This window comes from Candoia aspera, chromosome 7 (assembly GCF_035149785.1).
Source record: "Candoia aspera isolate rCanAsp1 chromosome 7, rCanAsp1.hap2, whole genome shotgun sequence".
Classification (NCBI taxonomy): Eukaryota; Metazoa; Chordata; class Lepidosauria; order Squamata; family Boidae; genus Candoia; species Candoia aspera.
Window position 1 is genome coordinate 4,927,066 of NC_086159.1, and position 17,870 is coordinate 4,944,935.

General features: G+C 43.6%; 2 protein-coding genes across 3 annotated transcripts in view; one reads left to right on the forward strand and one right to left on the reverse strand.

Annotated features, from left to right (window-relative positions):
• Window positions 1-191: 191 nt before the first annotated feature.
• KIN (Kin17 DNA and RNA binding protein) lies at window positions 192-11,860 on the forward strand. Its single transcript, XM_063308452.1, has 13 exons — window positions 192-388; window positions 2,290-2,384; window positions 3,579-3,622; window positions 4,008-4,130; window positions 4,943-5,124; window positions 5,533-5,581; window positions 6,142-6,202; window positions 7,218-7,344; window positions 8,315-8,365; window positions 8,836-8,904; window positions 9,559-9,658; window positions 10,036-10,136; window positions 11,618-11,860. Exons 1-13 carry the CDS (start codon window positions 275-277, stop codon window positions 11,678-11,680), a joined length of 1,179 nt encoding a protein of 392 aa, XP_063164522.1. The 5' UTR covers window positions 192-274; the 3' UTR covers window positions 11,681-11,860.
• Window positions 11,861-12,709: 849 nt separating this feature from the next.
• ITIH2 (inter-alpha-trypsin inhibitor heavy chain 2) overlaps window positions 12,710-17,870 on the reverse strand; it is a 50,529-nt gene continuing 45,368 nt past the window's right edge. For both annotated transcript variants that reach the window (XM_063308445.1, XM_063308444.1), the window contains 3 exons: window positions 17,087-17,259; window positions 15,826-15,937; window positions 12,710-14,132 (listed from right to left, as the gene is read on the reverse strand). In XM_063308445.1, the coding sequence (XP_063164515.1) occupies window positions 13,985-14,132; window positions 15,826-15,937; window positions 17,087-17,259 (433 nt within the window). In that variant the 3' untranslated portion in view covers window positions 12,710-13,984. The remainder of the gene's footprint in view (window positions 14,133-15,825; window positions 15,938-17,086; window positions 17,260-17,870) is intronic.

Genomic DNA, 17,870 nt, shown 5'->3' on the forward strand with positions numbered 1-17,870 from the left:
GAGCGGCCTCTCCCATGGGTGATGCATAGACATAGTAAAAAACAAAACAAAACGATATTTTCACATTTTGAGATTTCACCCCCCCAGGACAGACACTACAGCGTCGCACTACAACTTCCATGATTCCCAGCCCTAGGGGCCATTCACTGGGAGAGCTATAGCGGTGGGAGAGCCTTCGCTGTTTACGTCACGTCCGCTTCCGGTCAAGCGGACTCCGGAAGAGGGGGTCGCCGTTGCCCGGCTTGTGTTGCGCTGCTCCTCCGCGTCCCTCGTCATGGGGAAGACGGACTTCTTGAGCCCCAAGGCCATCGCCAACCGCATCAAGTCGAAGGGGCTGCAGAAGCTGCGCTGGTATTGCCAGATGTGCCAGAAGCAGTGCCGGGACGAGGTGAGGGGGAGCCTCCAGCGGCAGGGGCAGTATATCTGGGCGCTCTGGTCGCACTAAAAGAGGCCCTAGACCCGGATGTCCTTTTCCGTCATCAGCCACGAATCTCACTCCGATTTCGGCTGACTCTTCACGTGTCCTGTGGTGGTGATTTGTTCCACCATGAAGTTTTCCAGCTTTCGTCGCGGTGGTTTTTCACCCGAGTCGTGGGTCATATAATACGAACAGAGGAGCTTTTGCACGCCCAGCCAGCCTTCTGTGAGGCTGGGGGCCCTTTTCATCAGTCTTCCATTAGACCGGTGTTTTCCCAACTTGGCCACTTTAAGATGGGTGGACTTCAACAGTTGAAGCCCACCCATCTTAAAGTGGCCAAATTTGAAGAAAACAGCGCTAGACCAAAGACTCCCCACCAGTTTAGGTCTGATGGTATTCAGCCCATGGAACAGAATGGCTGGGTCTGCACAAGTCGCTTAAGCTGATGCCTAAATTAATTCATTTTCTGGCTTTGTACAATGCGGCGGCCAGTAAACCGGCTGCGTGGTCCGGCTTTGTACCATATGTTGGGACATGATGTGCTTAACTTAGTCTGTTGGCTGAATGCTGATATTAGATCTTTAGCTGACAAAACTAAATGCGTCGAGTGAGCAAGGAGAAATTTGAATTTGGGCTGAATTTGAACAAGGTTGGCAGAGGAAGACTATTGCAGTCTTTGCTGTTCTGATGGGTAGGTCCTAGTTGCCTGCTTGGCTGATGTCCGTTCTTTGAAAGTTGCCAAGTTCTAACACGTGACCCATATTAGACCATCCGGGATACATCTTCACTTGAAATGTAACTGTTTTTATGGTGGGTTGGAAAAAATAAACTGCATTCCTACAAATAAAGCATGGTTGACTTTATAGTTTTGCACAGTATGCTAAACATTTATGCGGTTTGGTTTGGGGCTTAATATGCTGTCTTGACATAGCTATAATCTCTCAACCTGGCTTAACCGTTTGTTATGAGCCTAAATTGTCTGAATAAGCAGAACAAGTTTATACACTGCCTAGAGCTCCTGAAGAAAGGGTGAAATATAACAATAATAAATAATATAGAATGATAGATTGTCAAGGCTGGCTACAGTCTTCCTATCCTAATAGTAATATCTTCAAAAACATTGGTTCTGCATTGGTTGAACCAAAGAGGTAAATGTTGGGCTTGATGATCGATCTCATCCAGTCAGTTTATTCTTCTCCTCACTTTCCTACAAGCCACACACTTAAAATAATGAAGTCAAAGGGCAATAAATTCAGAAGAATTAAAAGAAAGGGGATCTTCCTCAGATAAGCAAGTAGCCTGTAAAATTTGCTCTGACAAGAGGGCCAGATTTTAAAGAGGCACTAAAAAGGAATGGAAAATAAATCTGTCAGTGTGGATGTTTTGTTATGGTTGTGTGAAGTTTCTATGTTCTGAGCTAAGATATCTCTAAATGGCAGTTCCTAGATAATGCTGATTTGTTGTCCCCGTGTTCTAGTTGCAGGCTTTCAAAAAGCGCTGGATGCCCACTGAGGGACAGAACGATATATTAGATTGTTAGGCTGATCACACAGAGTTCTGATGTTCTAATGAAGGCAGGCCTAATTGCTTTGGAGAGAGTTGACTTCAGGATACAGCCAAATCTAATATCTGGTTGGCACTTTGAATGTCCCTAGGATTGTTGCCATGTTTTGAGGTAAACATCTTGTGCTTTAGCTTGTTCCTTGTCAGCCTAGCAAGGGAACACCTTGTTTCTTCATTATTTTGTCTCCATATTTTTTTTTTTAAAAAAATGCTTTAGCTGCTTACGATATCGGTTCAAGGTTTGCTGGGGGATTTTGACTTCATTCTGGTGTCTTTGCAAATGCATTCTTCTTCCCTTGTTTTTCCAGAATGGCTTTAAATGTCACTGCATGTCAGAATCTCACCAGCGACAACTGCTCCTTGCATCTGAAAACCCTCAGCAATTCATGGATTACTTTTCAGAGTGAGTTTGGCCTACAACTTGACATTGCGTATTATGGGCTGCTTCCGCTTCAATTTGTGCAGCATCAAGGCTGCAGTTGGTATATGTCAGTGCAAATATAAAACAGTTTAAAAGGGATTCACACACTTGTGGTTATTTCTCTAGACCAGCCTTTCTGAACCTTTTGACCCTGGAGGAACCCTTGAAATATTTTTTCAGGCCTCGGGGAACCCCCACACGTTCGGGCTCCAATAGAGGCCGGAAGTTACAAAATTATTCTATTTGTTTCATGGGTGGGCCTGTATAGATGCATTAACAGTGTTCTGAAACTGAAACTAAAGAATGAAACTTTCCTCTTGAATGTGAAGTTGCCTGAATTTGAAATAATTTTTTAAATAAATCATGATCTCCCAGGGAGCCCATAGTGACCTCTCGTGGAACCCTAGGGTGCCATGGAACCCTGGTTGAGAAACCCTGCTCTAGACCAATCTTTCAGTCTTCTCAGAATGTAGGAGTTTGCGGGGGGGGTTGGTTGTTCTTCTCAAGACCAATTCGTTGTCCATCAAGTTATCCTCCATTCTGGGGCCAGAATATCCATGTTACAAAGTGTTATTTAAGCCTCATGTTGCTTCAGAGAGAGAAAGAATTTGTTCTGTTATGGCTGACACGGGATCTGTCACTCAAAGGCTATCATATGAATTGAACTGATGCAATTAGAGTTATAGTGTTAAGCTGTGCAGAGAACCAAGGAGATGGCCTTGAAGCAAACATTCAAAACCATATGTAGACAAAAAGTCAGAAGCATTCTTTATATCCTAGGACCAGAGAAAGTATTAAGGTGAAGCTGAGGTTGCCTCCACCACCCCAATCCACTGGGGTATAAGAGGGAGGGGAGGAAAAGTAGAATCAGACTTGCAAGATCCTGTTAGTAGAACCCAGTGTTTCTCAACCTTGGCCACTTTAAGATGGGTGGACTTCAACTCCCAGAATTCCCCAGCCAGCCTTGCTGGCTGGGGAGTTCTGGGAGTTGAAGTCCACTCATCTTAAAATGGCCAAGGTTGAGAAACACTGCTATAACCTATCCCAATAAAGTAGAGTTCTAATCTTCCTATGGAGTTGGTTTCCTGGTCTGGTCTATCTTGTTAGGGCTGACATTTGGTTAATGTACAGTATTTGTCCCAAGTGCTTATATCAGTTTCTTTTATATTCCTCTAGGGAATTCCGGAATGATTTCCTAGAACTCCTCCGGAGAAGATTTGGTAAATTTGTTTGTTTGTTTATATTAGATTTGGAGACTGCCCAACTCCCAAAAGACCCTGGGGGGCTTGGAATAAAAGCCAAGAAAAAAACCAGAAGCAGTAAAAAAAATGTGTACATCCAGAAGAGGAAAACAACTAAACATACCCCAGCTCAGCAAAACTGAACCTGGACTCGGCATCCACCTGGGCCCAGAAGCAGAGCCACGTTTTTAAAAACTTCTGGAACAATTGTAGGACGGGAGCCATGTCAGGCTCCAGGGAGATGCTGTTCCAGAATGCAGGCTTCACCATAGAGCAGCCACGATAAAATCATGCTTCTTTAGTCCAGTCGGAAATGTTTTGGCTAACTCCAAGCTTCTAATTAAGAACAATTTTTTTTTTCTAGGAACAAAGAGGGTCCATAACAATATAGTATATAACGAATATATTAGTCACCGGGAACACATCCATATGAACGCTACCCAGTGGGAAACTCTGACGGATTTTACGAAGTGGCTGGGGAGAGAAGGTAATGAAGGGATCCCTTCCTGGGAGGAGCCGGGATGCTGGAGGCAACTGAACAAATGGCTAAACTGAAGGCCTAACTGATGAAACAGTTAGCCTTGTAAACGTATTACTTTTAACCTTTGCTTTTAGAATTAATAAGACGGGAGGCAGATAAGTGGGCATTCGTTTGAATACCATACCTAAAGGCCATCTGAATGGTTTGTGGAAAAGGAGAGGTATGAATCACAGCCAGTACATTGTACCAGCTTAATTCTTAGCAGTCTTCTGATTAATTATGCATATACATATACACAGCGCCTATATATGTACTTTGGAATAGATTGAAGAACTGTACAGTGTGACCATTTCAGTTGATGGCTGAGAAGCTAAGTGGAATCAGGCCTAGTTAGCACCTGGATCGGAGACCATCTAGAGTAGGCTTTCTCAACCTTAGCAACTTTAAGATGGGCACTTCAACTCCCAGAATTCCCCAACCAGCATGGCTGGCTAGGGAATTCTGGGAGTTGAAGTCCACTCATCTTAAAGTTATCAAGACTGAGAAACACTGATCTAGAGATCAAGGCTCTAGGCCAGACTGGACATCAAAAAACTTCTCAAAGAAGGTAGTGGTAAGCCATTGCCAAGTAAACTACATGGCTGAGTCTGTGTCATCAGCAGGAGTTGAGGTCAACTCAAGGACGTTTTACACGGGCATTCCAATTTTGGTGTGTAATTCTGTGACTTCCTTTGCTTCCTTATTTCTCCCAGAAATAAAGGCTGTAACCAGGGCAATATGCTGTAAAGGCTGTAACCAGGGCAATATGCTTCTTTAAGGCCTCTGCAAAGTTGATGAAACGCCCAAAGGCTGGTACATCCAGTACATTGACAGAGACCCTGAGACCATCCGTAGGCAGCAGGAACAGGAGAAGAAGAAAAAACAGGATTTGGATGATGAAGAAAAAACTGCCAAATTCATTGAACAGCAAGTCAGGAGGGGCCTGGAGGGAAAAGATCAGGTGAGGCAAAATCGAGTGTCCCAGAAACTGAAGAGAAAAGGAATGGTTCGTCCCCATTTTGGTATTCCTCCAAAAGTTTAGTATTATGAGGATGAAAGAAAGGGGATCAGTCCGTCTTGCAGGCTTTCCTTGCATGAAAGCAAGTGGACCATCAAACGAGACTGGTCGCTATAACACGCCCACCAGCCGCATCTTTCTGCAGTTGTTTCTCCGTGTGTTCCCACCTGCTATAAGTCAGACCCTAGACTGCCCAGGACCCTAGACTTATTCCCATTCCCGCGAGCGTTTTGTCTACCAGACCTTGCTTAATCTTGATTGCAACGAAGCTGAAACCAACCTTATGATACAGCGTGTGCGTTTTCCTGGTAAGCTCACAAATCCTGAGGTGGTTCTCTCTTCTCATTGCAGGAAGGGCCAATCTTCACAGAACTGAACAGAGAAAACGATGAGGAGAAAGGTGAATGTTCGTTTGTTTGTTTAAATTTATTGGCCACCCAACTCCAGTGGACTCTGGGTGGCATAGAAAACTTGAAAACAACTAAAAACATAAAATCAGACAGACAGCCCAGACTAAAATATTCTGATAAACAGTAAAGTCAACAAAACAAAACAAAACAGGGGTCTTAAACAAATCAAAAGCATCAACCCCAGGCCTGGGACCATTTGGATGGGTAGCCCTGCGTATTGCCAGACTCCATGGGGAAAAAAAAAAATTCTCAGTGCAGGCGAACAAACCCTTCTCATGCTAGCTAGCTAGCTAGCTATTTATTTATTTGCTTGCTTGCTTGCTTGCTTACTTACTTACTTATTGCTTTTCTATTCTGCCACAATCTGTTGACTCCCAGCAGCTTCCATGATATAAGGAATGCCTGTTAAAGCATCTACGATGCATTTTAATCCACCATACTGGTTCTTTAGTTGTTGTTTATTTGTGGAAATGGCTGGCAAGCATGGCATTTGAATTTAGGGGCTTGCATGTGTGGTGCAAAACAAGAGCGGTCTACTTTTTCCTTTTAGTGACCTTTAATTTGAACAAAGGAGCAAGCACTTCAACTGCTGCAGCACATTCCAAAGGCAGGCAAGTATTATTGTTATTGTTATGGTTGGTTGCACAGTCAGCCAGATGTTTAGATTGGATTTGGCATTTTTGTCCACTATCAAGTCCTTCTGAAGGACCTGGGATAGGCAGATGTTGTTTGATGGTGTTAAAGGTATTGCCGCAGGATGTGAGCTGTTCCAAATAAAGCTGCCTTTTGCAATGGACTGATGGTGGTTATTGTTGTTGTTAACATTTGTAAGCCACTGAATCCTTTCAGACTCAGTGGCTCACAGCATGCCAACATCCAATGAAAAACCGTAACCTCAACTAATAACATTACACAGTACAGCTTCACAAGCAAAATCAATTAAACTTGAACCCCTGTAGAATGTGGCAGATACAGATATAATATAGATATAGATGATATAGATATAGATGTAGATGTAGATATAATCCATTCAATTGTGTCCAATTTTCAGAGACTGCCTGGACAAGTCCCTGCAGTTTTCTTGGCAACGTTTTTCAGAAGTGGTTTGCCATTGCCTGCTTCCTAGGGCTGAGAGGCTGGCCCAAGGTCACCCAGCCGGCTTTCGTGCCTAAGGTGGGACTAGAACTCTCCTACCACGCCTGATTGGCTCTTGGGCTGAGAGAGAGGGACTGGCCCAAGGTCACCCACCTTGAGTTTGGGGGTTTGTCTGTCTGGGTTTTCCCACGCTTCTTCAGTTGGGTAGGATTTTCTGTCTACAACAGCAGTTAAATAAATCACTAGAGACTTTCTCCTCGTCTCGGCGTGGTCTTTGCTTAGCCAGGACACTGGTGCCCCGATCCTGGGAATTTTCAGCCCGCCCTCCACATCCCCTGAGCACAGGGCAAACAGAACATTTGACTTCTCAGGTGAATCAGATCCAGCTCAGGTTCCATGCATTGGTGCTATTCTCTGACTCAGGAAGAAAATCTCACCGGCTTTCCACCCCAGGGCACTAAGCAAAATCACATCCTCAGGTCTGGACAGATTCTCCACAACAAGGGTATTATCTGTGTCTGTTTTCTCCAGCTTGCTTGGCCCCAGCGTACTGAAGGCAGCAGGAGCAGTGCTCCCAGTTAAGCACAAAGAAATTCCTCTGACTTCAAGGCAGACTAAGGAGAAGAAGAGAAAATCTGCCCTTGATGAGATCATGGAGGTGTGTGGGGATCCACTTACTGATACATTCTGCTTGGTGATTATTATAAGCAGGAACAGTACTGAAGGTGGGCGGGGTGGTGGTGAGATAACCAGAGAACTTCTTTCCGTGTTTTGCCAAGGTCCCATCCAGTTATCTGGAGCAGGGAGAACTGGTGGCAATATCTAGGAGGGCTTCTGCTGACAGGAAAATGACGGAGGAGATCACAGCCAAAGGGATCACAAAACTCAACTCCTAGTTTAGTTGTTTAGTAGAACATCGCCAACGAGCTAGTAATCGTTCCATCTTCTGCATTGGTCAGGTCCTACCTTGGGTCCTGTATCCAATTCTGGACGTGCTCTTGAAGAAGAGTAGTGAGTAAGTAGAACGGCTTCAGAGAAGAGTAACAAGGACATGCAAGCCTTGAAAATTAGATCCTTTTGTGGAGTTTGAGAGGTGGGAATTCTTGAGATACCTGAAAGGACATCCCACGGAAGAAAACCAAGACCTCTTCTCTCATTCCAGAGGGCAGGACACAGACTGTTAGAATTCAGTTACAGGAACAGGATTCCAGTGGGTCACCTACCTGTTCCCTGGTATCCTAATATGAATAATGGTCTTCATTTATAGCCGTGTTTCTCAAACATGGCAACTTTAAGACCTGTAGACTTCAACTTCCAGAATTCTAAATAGCAATAAATAAATGCAATAAATACATAAATGAAATCTGGCTCGGATTTAATATCTCCCATTTACCCAGCTACTACAGCTCTAATAAGAAAGCAGAGAGTTAGAAGGAGGTGTTTAGACCAGTGTTCCTCAACATCAACAACTTTAAGAAGGGTGGACTTTGGCTTCCAGAATTCTCCAGCCAGCATGCTGGCTGGGGAATTCTGGGAGTAGAAGTCCACTGTCTTAAAATTGCCAAGTCTGAGAGGCCAAATTGAACTGCAAGGCCAAATTGAACCGATAGAATTTTTTTTACTTCTAGCTTGAAGAGGAGAAGAAAAAGGCTGCCAGAACAGAGCACTGGTTACAGCCTGTAAGTATCCGAGTGGTGGTCTGGATGCTGCCGTGATGTACTTTCAGGAGATGAGCGGCTGGATGTTTCATCTGACCCCTTTGACATATACGGGGCTCTCTGGTGTACAGGATCAAGGGGTGTGTGTGTGTGTGTGTGTGTGTTCAGATTTATCTCCATCAGGTTCTTGCTTAGCTGGCAGACTATTATTTGAGTTATCCTACTTGGACTGTTAAACAAAGAAGCATCTGCACAGCAATGACAACAAAATCCCTGCTCATGGAAAACCAGCAAATCAGGGAAAATATATCAGTCTGGAACCATTTTTCCTGACACAGGAGATTCTGTTCTCCTTCCCAGTTACAAGAACAAACTTCACTTCCTGGCTACATCTTAACGCTGCACCCAATTTCACCATATAGCAGAAAGCATTAGCTAGAAATGGGACATGGAATTTACTTGCATGTCATTAACCTTGATCTCTTTTCTAGGAGATTGTGGTCAAAATCATAACCAAGAAACTTGGCGAGAAATACTATAAAAGAAAAGCCGTCGTTAAGGTGAATATGGAGCCTTTTGTTTGCCCCCTGTATAATGTTGGTCAGAGAAGGGGCAAATGTAGGGTGGTTTGAGCAGATGTAAAGGAAGGCACTCCAAGGGAGGGTGGGTGCTTGCCGGGCTTTTATGCAGCTGGAGCCTCCCTCCCCTTCCCAATGCACGGTTCCCTGCTGGCTGGGGATTCTGGGAGTTGAAGTTCAGGACATGTAGAGAGCACCAGATTCTGCATGCCGATCTATAACTTGACTAGGAGATCTGAAGGAAGGTTAACGATAGACCACTTTGTTACTGGATTGCACAACAATTTAATCCATCAACTGTGGCTGGCAAACCCAAATGTACAGGCAACATGGGAAGCCAAAACACTGACATCATAGCTTAATGCCGTGTTTTTCAACCTTGGCAACTTTAAGTTGTGTGGACTTCAACACCCAGAATTCCCCAGCCAGCATGCTGGGTTAATGTGATGGCCTGGTTTGCACAACATGCTAACACACAATGTGGCTTGTTTTGGGCAGGCATGGTGAAGTGTAAATAAACCATGGTTTACGATTTTATGTGTTTCGTACAGTAGATCCAGCCTGTGACTTCTTTCTTGCACTTAAGAATAATCAGTGATGAATTTTTCCTTTAACAAATGTATATTGATGTAACAGGAGGTAATTGACAAATACACAGCAGTTGTAAAGTTGATCGATTCTGGAGATAAACTGAAACTTGACCAGACGCATCTCGAGACAGTGATCCCAGCCCCAGGTAAGCTTTTTGGCAAGCTAATGCTAGTTAAGAGGAACCCTGCTTTTAAATTTCTGTGCCCTGTGCTGTCTTCCACTCTTCCTTGTTTGGGGATTGTGGTTAAATGTGGCTTCTCAGATCATGGTCAACTATTTAGGGTGGATGTTGGAGTCCGGGGTACCATTTTTTCATCTGCAAAATGCTTTTGTTTCAAACTCTTATCAACTACAAAGCTGCATGAAAGATGTAGCTGTTGTCTCGAGATCAAAGGAAGAATGAGGGAAGAGCTCTATCCAAGCGGTTAACAGCTAGGCCAAGCATAGGAGAAAAGAATTGGGTTAGATTGACCAACAGGACAGGCTTGATGTAGGTTAGATTGACCCCTGTTCTTCTTACAGGTAAAAAGGTGCTGGTTTTAAATGGAGGTTACAGGGGAAATGAAGCCACATTACAGGGCATCAGCGAGAAAACATTTTCAGCAACAGTACTCATTGAATCTGTAAGTATCTTTCAATAGTTGTATAATGCATCATTTGGAAATGGGCAGCTGAGTCCTGTGCTTATTTACGCAAGAAATACAGGAAACCAGTCGAAGTGAATAATTGTAGCTCAGGGTTGAACGGTGGAGTCCTTGGTGCTCTCTGAGCCTGGTGGTTTCATTGCCAGATGGGGCAACATCTTCAGTGCAAAGAGGGAGGGAGCCTTGCTCTCAGTTTATATATCGTGGCTTGCCCTGCTTGTGTTGGTGGGGGTGTTGTTCTCTCCTTGGGAGTTCCTTGATTGGGCTGTTGTTTGCTGCTTGGTTGACTGACTGAGTTGATAGTTCCTTGATTAGGGTGTTTTGTGCTGTTTGATGGTTCATCTGGTGTTAATCCTAGTGTTGATTTTTGCATATCTGGGTGTAGATTGCTGGCAAGGAAGTGCACGGGTATTTTGGCTTTTCTATTGTCTCAACCATAGTTTCAACTGGGAAACGGTGAGCATCCTAAACCAAGCGAAATCCAAAAATGCCACAGAATTCCTGGAAGCCTGGCACTCAGACAAAGCAGCCATCAACAGACACATAGAGGTAAACAACATTTACATACCATTCAAAACAGACTATAGAAAAGCCAAAAGACCAGTACACTCCCTTGCCAGCAATCAACACCGAGATACGCAAAAGTCAACACCAGGATTAACACCAGATGAACCATCAAACAGCACAATACACCCTAATCAGGGAACTATTAACTCAGTCAATCAACCAAGCAGCAAACAACAGCCCAACCAAAGAACTCCCAAGGAGAGAACAACACCCCCACCAACACAAGCAGAGCAAGCCGCGGTATATAAACCAAGAGCAAGGCCCACTCCCTCTTCGCACTGAAGATGTTGCCTGGTCTGGCCATGAAACGTCTGCAAGAAAACAACAAGGCTCAGAGAGCACCGAGGACTCCACAAATATAGGAAAATGGATTAATTCAGTTAACCAAGGGTTTTGTGTAAATGCAGTTGAAATGTTATTCCTTTGGCCTGGCTGAATCTTGCCTAGATTCTGAAGAGATAATAGAAGTCAGCCATCACTACAAAGCTTTCACCTTGGGATGCCTCCCCAAGAGATTTAGTCCCCTGTCATATGTGTGGGGAGGTGAACTTGATTGAATGATTGTTTACGTGTCATCAAGTCACTGTCAACTCTTAGTGACCACATAGGTAGATTTTCTCCATGATGATTAATCCCCAGCCTGGTCCTTCAGGTCTTCCAATGGTAGACCATCACCACTGTAACTGGGTCCATCCACCTTGCTGCTGGTTGTCGTCCTCTTCTCTTTCCTTCCACCTTTCCCAGCACTGGATCTTCACATAATGTGTCTGAAGTAGGATAATTCGATCCTGGTCTGTTGTGCCTCGAATGAGATGATCCACTGGTTTGTTTTCTTGGCTATCCATGAACTTGAACTTTCTTAGGACTTCCTTTTGTTTAACTTCCCTCTCCAGGGACCTCTGAAAGGACGTCAGGTGGATGGTATTCCATATGAAGACATTTCCAAGTTGGCCTGAATTGACCTGATAGAATCTGTGATGAACCTCTCTTAGATGGCTGCAGATTAAGGACCCCAGCATGCTAAACTCTATGTATCAGAGTTGAAGCGTCAACTTCAAAGAGCAAACAAGACTTCTGAAGGATGCCCTATAATTGCAGTACATTGGATTCTATATTTAAGCCCTTTTTATATCAACCTTTGGTAATATTATGATAGTTTCTGTTTCCCCCTTATTTACTGCTGGAAATCTTGATTAGATTGGTTCTCCTGTAGCACAGTAGCAGCCATCTATAGTCCTATGGTCTGTAGAACTTTTTATGTAACTTACATTTCCTGCAGAACTTGAAACCATCTGTGGTCAGAATCATCGTCTGCCTGTAGGGCTAAGTTATGACATGGAGTTAAAAGTTCAGGGTTGCCAGCAAAGAGTTTAGCTTTCTTACATGCTGATACGAAAATATCCCTCCATCCCATTGTTCTTCAGCTAATGGGATGGGCCAGCAACAGGATGTCTACCACCCATAAAAAGCATTGCCTGCCGCCACCCACCCTGCCATTTTTTTAAATGGCCACACTTTTACAAAATCATCAAGCCCTGCAAGATGTTGGTAGTCACTCGCCAATCTTGTGGGCAAAGTTTACCAATCCCTGGTCTAAGTTGTATGGATTCTGACTGCATCAGAGGATCCTCTCTCCAGTTTTTCATTTTTTTTTGCAGCCCCTCCTTGTACCGTGGAAGAGGCTACCAAGCAGCCGTTTGGTTCTTGCAGGACCTTTTGTCAGGCTTTAGGAAAAACTCTCCTAAGTGGCCCATGGTTATTTGGACCTTCTGAATTCAGCTACATCCTTGGACCCATTTTCGAATTGCAATGTGTAGCGATGTTAAAATATTTAGAGAATGGAGACTTTGCAGCGATAGCTGTATGCTTGGAAATCCCGTTTTCTCTATCTGGGCCTCCACTATACCATTACACAGCGCTTTTGAGCAGCAGGAGCATCGATAGATGGTTTTTTTTAAACTGTGTAATGATTTGTACAGAACAGAGAAGATGAAGTTACTATTTTATTGGTGCAACGTTTTCTTTTCACAATTGTGTATTTTCCAAAGTAAATGGAAACTGACTTCTATGCCCTAAAGTTGGCCCACAGCTTCGTTATTTCAGAAGATAGACTTCAGCTGAACTTGGGAGTTACACTTCACTCGTTTGAAGTTGTGAATCTGCAGCATGCACTCTTCCGATTTGAATTCAGAAGAGCAGAATCTTCGGATCACCCCAAGATCCAGCGTGACGATCCAGATACTTGTCACAGTCCAAACATTACCGAAAGTTATCTGGCCAAGTTTTAGCAAATCGGAGCTGATCTATACTTACGGTATAATACTGACCCCTGGTGTATTGTCATCCAAGCTGTCTTCTCACTACCTGCTTAACCAGGTCAGTTTCAAACTTAGCAGGTGTATTCACACAACGTGCTAAGCTTTGTTTCAACCTTGACTGACTTTCTTGGGGTTCAGCATAGGATGCAAATGCAGACTGATTAGTTAGTTTATGCCTCAATGTATTGCTCAAACCCGGAAAACGGGTTAATTCAACCAGGTTAAGGATATTGTGTGAATGCAGCAGCCGCTTTGCTTATAGGCAGCGTAGCGATTGGGGATCTGTGGGACCACCTCGTTGCCCCCTCAAGCTACAGGAAGCATAGAGTGGTCATCTGGCTGGAGGCTTGCCAGGGAAGGGAGAGGAGAACCCCTTCGGAGTTGCTGGAGAAGGATGGCACCTGCAGCACTTTAATGACTATTCTCTTACGGACGTGTTTAAATTCCAGCTACTTTAGATCTTCTGGCCTAAAGGTGGCAGGGCCCCTCCGCCTCAGTTCCCTTCATGTTTGCTTAAGGTCTTGTTTGAAAGTTCTTAGGCACATCAGACAAACCGAACAGAATGCAGGATCCCAGCAGGGAGTTTGCTATTTTAATTCTGTTTGGATACATGGTCTCTATACATTCAGGAAGAAAATAAAAACAGATTTTCTAGACGGGGCAGCCACCTTTGAATACCAGTTTGCTTTGAAATGCAACACTGCTCGAAAGCTGAATTTTTAGTTTGCCTTCTACAAAAGCAGCCTCGGTGAAACATTGTCAGCCACAGTCACCAGACACCCCTGGAGAGAATAATTTCAGGGGATTGGGGAAGTGGGTAGCATTACGCTGGAGCAGGCTGCGATGAAGCCCTTCCCCAAAGAACGTTGCACGTGTGAATTGCTGCAAGATGAGTAGCATGGCCATTTGGACAGTTTCTTTGCCTGCTTTAATGGTGAGCGTTCAGATGCGCTTCAGGTAGCTGTATAAATTAGGGACAAGGTAATCCCTGTAGTGGCCATCAAGGAAACCTTTGCCATTGTTGTGCACAAACCAGCATTGGACGTTGGTCCCAAACACACGGTCCCAGCGGTAATCTTTTTGCAGACCTCTGCAGGGAAAGAAAAATACACATAAACATCATCACGTACATCTGTGCTTGACCTCCTGGACCAGTGTTTCTCAACCTTGGTAACTTTGAGATGTGGGGAATTCAACTCCCAGAATTCCCCAGCCAGCCATGATCTCGAAATTATTTCTTTGGGGTGTGCAGATCAGCTTAAGTAGGTCTGATTCATTTTGTCAAATCATTCTCATTCAGATAATTTCTTCATTCAAATCAGGTGGTCAGGTCAAACACATCTGACAATCTTGCCTGCAATTGAAGATAGAATTGATCTGATTTGAAAAAAGGGATTTGCTTTGGAGATTAAATCGAATTGCCTTTTGAATTGATTTCAAAATCTTTTACAGCCCTTCTATTTGAGCTTGAAATGGTCCATGTCCAGCTCAAAACAATTGTTCCGAGTTCAAAATGGATCGTTCTGAGATTCCCTAAATGTTTTGATGCTGCTCTGACTGCTGGAGGTGATCCACATTGACCTGGTTCTGGGTTTTGAGCTGAAAATGGAATGAGGGAGATGGGCGGTGATAAAAATATGACAAATAATAAATAAATAAATTTGTGTCAATTGAGGACTCTTCAGTCAAGGTCAGGACCATTGTGGAGCATTTGGTGTTGAAAATCTTCCAAATTTGACACCTCGTGCACCTGCACAAACCCACAGGTAGCATTTTCTGTCAACCTGGAAGGTTACAAGAACTGTAATCACGGTGGGAGTCTGTCTAATAGATTGCATGATACATACAAAACCATATATGCAGGGAAATTGCTGCCCACCACACACTTCCAAGACTCCAGGATGCTCCAAGAAAATAGGGCATGCCTGTTTCCACTTGGGTAGCATTGGACACAGCCCGGTATTTGTCTCCAGCTTTGGGAACACCGCATAGGCCTTTTTCACTTTCCAGAAGGGCCCTGAGGCTGGATGAAGCCCAGGGTCCATCAAGTCCAATGTTCTGTACTTCACAGTGGCCAACCAGATGCATCACTGGACTCTGAAGTGATAACCCTCTTTCACTGGTGCTGGTATTTAAGGAACACTGCGATTCAGGAACTAGCACAACCAGTAGCCATTAATTTCACTTCCCCACCCCACTTTAAGATCTGTTGCTGTCTTCACAGCAGACAGCAGCAATTCCATCGTTTATCTACGCTTTGTGGAAAAGAGTTTCTCAGACCTGAATCTGCTAAGTCTTGATTTGTGAGAGAGAGAGAATATTATCCACACCATGCTCGATTCTATAGGCTTCTATCATGTGCCCCTGGTTTTCAGGCTAAAATGCCCCAGATTCTGGGATCTTTCCTCAAGGGGGGCTGCCCCTTTCATCACCTTTTCCACCCACTTTTTAAGAACTATGTCATAGCCTCATGTAAATCCTTTCACTTGGAATGCTAGTGAAGTCATGTGGAAGGATTGATGTTAGGCTACAACCTATTAGCAATTGATTTTCATTCCTTTCCCTAAATATACCTAGCCTAGAATTTGCCATTTGCCCATCTGCTGCACACTGGCATTGACCTTGAGGTATCCACCATGATTTCAAGTTCTCTCCATGTCAGTTTCTGCTAAACTCTTCAACAACGTCCCCTGGATGTTCAGTCTACCAACATCCTCACACACACATACACAGCAACAACAGAATTTGGAGGGCTTGCTCTTTAGGTGCCTCTGGTGCCCTACCGGGTGACCGTAAGCTTGTGGCCTTTCACTTCCATGGTAGCATCAGATTTCCCTGGGTCTTGCCCTGGTCTTTCATTGTAGATGGATACATCCAGTTCATGCATGAATTGACCTAGTGAAGAATTTTGTAAATGTTGGTGAAATTGAAATCATTAGCTGAGATGTTACAGTCCTGAACTTGTGTTAATTCTGAAGAGTCTGTTAGAAGAATTAAGCTACACTAAGCACCAAACCCCGTAGCCTGGCTACTAATTACACATACTGCATGTACAACTAAGGATCTTCTGGCACGCCTTAAAGTATAACTATTTCATTATCATTAAACTTTGATGGATCAGCTTACTTCATCAGATCCATGGAGAAAAATCCTGAAAAGAGAATATTATGTATAGGAATACTTGTTCTTGATGAACAAGAGGGAATCATGAAGGGAGAGGTGAAAAATAGACTTACCTGAGATTGTGACCATAAATAAATCAGCTGTTAGGTGCGACAAAGGCACTGTTGCACTGATTAGTCAGCTAACACTAACAGTGGGATAAGGTCTCATTCTGACCAATTCATGAGAAATAATACATAACAACTTTCCCCAACCTGGGTGCTATCCAGGACATGGTCTTCCTAAAATTCTCAGCAATGGCCATGCTGGTTGGGAATTCTGGGAATTAAAGTCCATGCATCTGGCCAGTGCCTGGGTTGTGAAATCTAGATATACAGTAGTAGATCTAGGTGATTCATGCAAAATCCAGCTTGAATCATTGACTAGGTTAAGAAAACCAGTGAGGTTCAACAGTTCAAATTGATTCACAGAATCAGTCTTACGTGATGTAGAAATTCAAATCAAACTGACAGATCAGGTCAATTCAATTTGATTTTCCCAATCAGTTTGAAAAAAGTAGTTCCTGCACACACGCAACAGCACGCAAAACAATCCAGCTTGATTCAGAGGTATCCAATACATTCAGCAACTCAGACTGGTTTTCCAGTTTTATTCAGAAGGCTGAATTGGGTCCAGAATTTGAGTGAATCACCTCCAAATCAAATCTCTGAATTAATATTTGCACAGCCCTTGAATTTAGAATAGGAGCTGTACACAAGCACCGCACTCTTCTGATAATGTTATGTATGAGCGGAAAACACATTCCTCTTACTCCATCATGCCTATTTTAAGAAATAGTTTCCTCTTTTCCCAGTTCTACCTGCTGTCATGCCTCCCTAGGAACACAGAGCTATGGAACCACCTCCCACATCCAGCCCTTACCAATGAGGCCATGCACAGTGGAGGAGAAATTATTTGCAGGAGAGATGTAGATGCCCAGGAAATCCACATTGACAGGATGCTTTTTCCAGACCCGATGGAGTAGGACCATAAAGGTCAGCTCCCCGTCTACAGTGAGAGTGACATTGCTCTCTTTCTTCACCGAGACAAGCAACCTGAGAGAAGAAAACCATTGAAGATATAAGGTCCTGCTTGAAATCATCTTTGGATGTGTTGGCAGAGTGCTAGAAAGCATTTGGCCCAGGAGAGATCAGAAAAGTCACACACCAGGCATTTCTATAAAAATAATTTTATTTACAGAAAACAAACATATTTAAAGGCTGTTTGCTGAGAGGAGAGATTTCTCTCAGCTGCATATTCTCTGCAAGCCTACACAGAAGGAAAACTGAAACTAAAACTAGTTCAGGCAAGTTCCTCCCTTAGGCAATGCAACCATTAACACGTGAAAAGGGGACAATTAAATTCAACCTCTTCACCTGGCCAAAATGATTAGTTACCATAGTAACCTTAATCTGTAGTAGAAAACATATTAACACTCCCCTTTTTATACTACAGAATAAGACACAAACCAATTTTCTTTGACAACTCTGTATGTCTTTCCATTCACAATATTTTAACATTATCTCCCCTTTGGTTTAACAGAAAGCTACCATCCTTCTTCCTGTGTATTTTCAAACCTAGGTTATTTGTTACAGTTCCAAGGCTTTTTAATGTGAAATGGCTTTTCATGCAGGCTTCTGTTGGTGTGAACAGCAGCAAATCATCA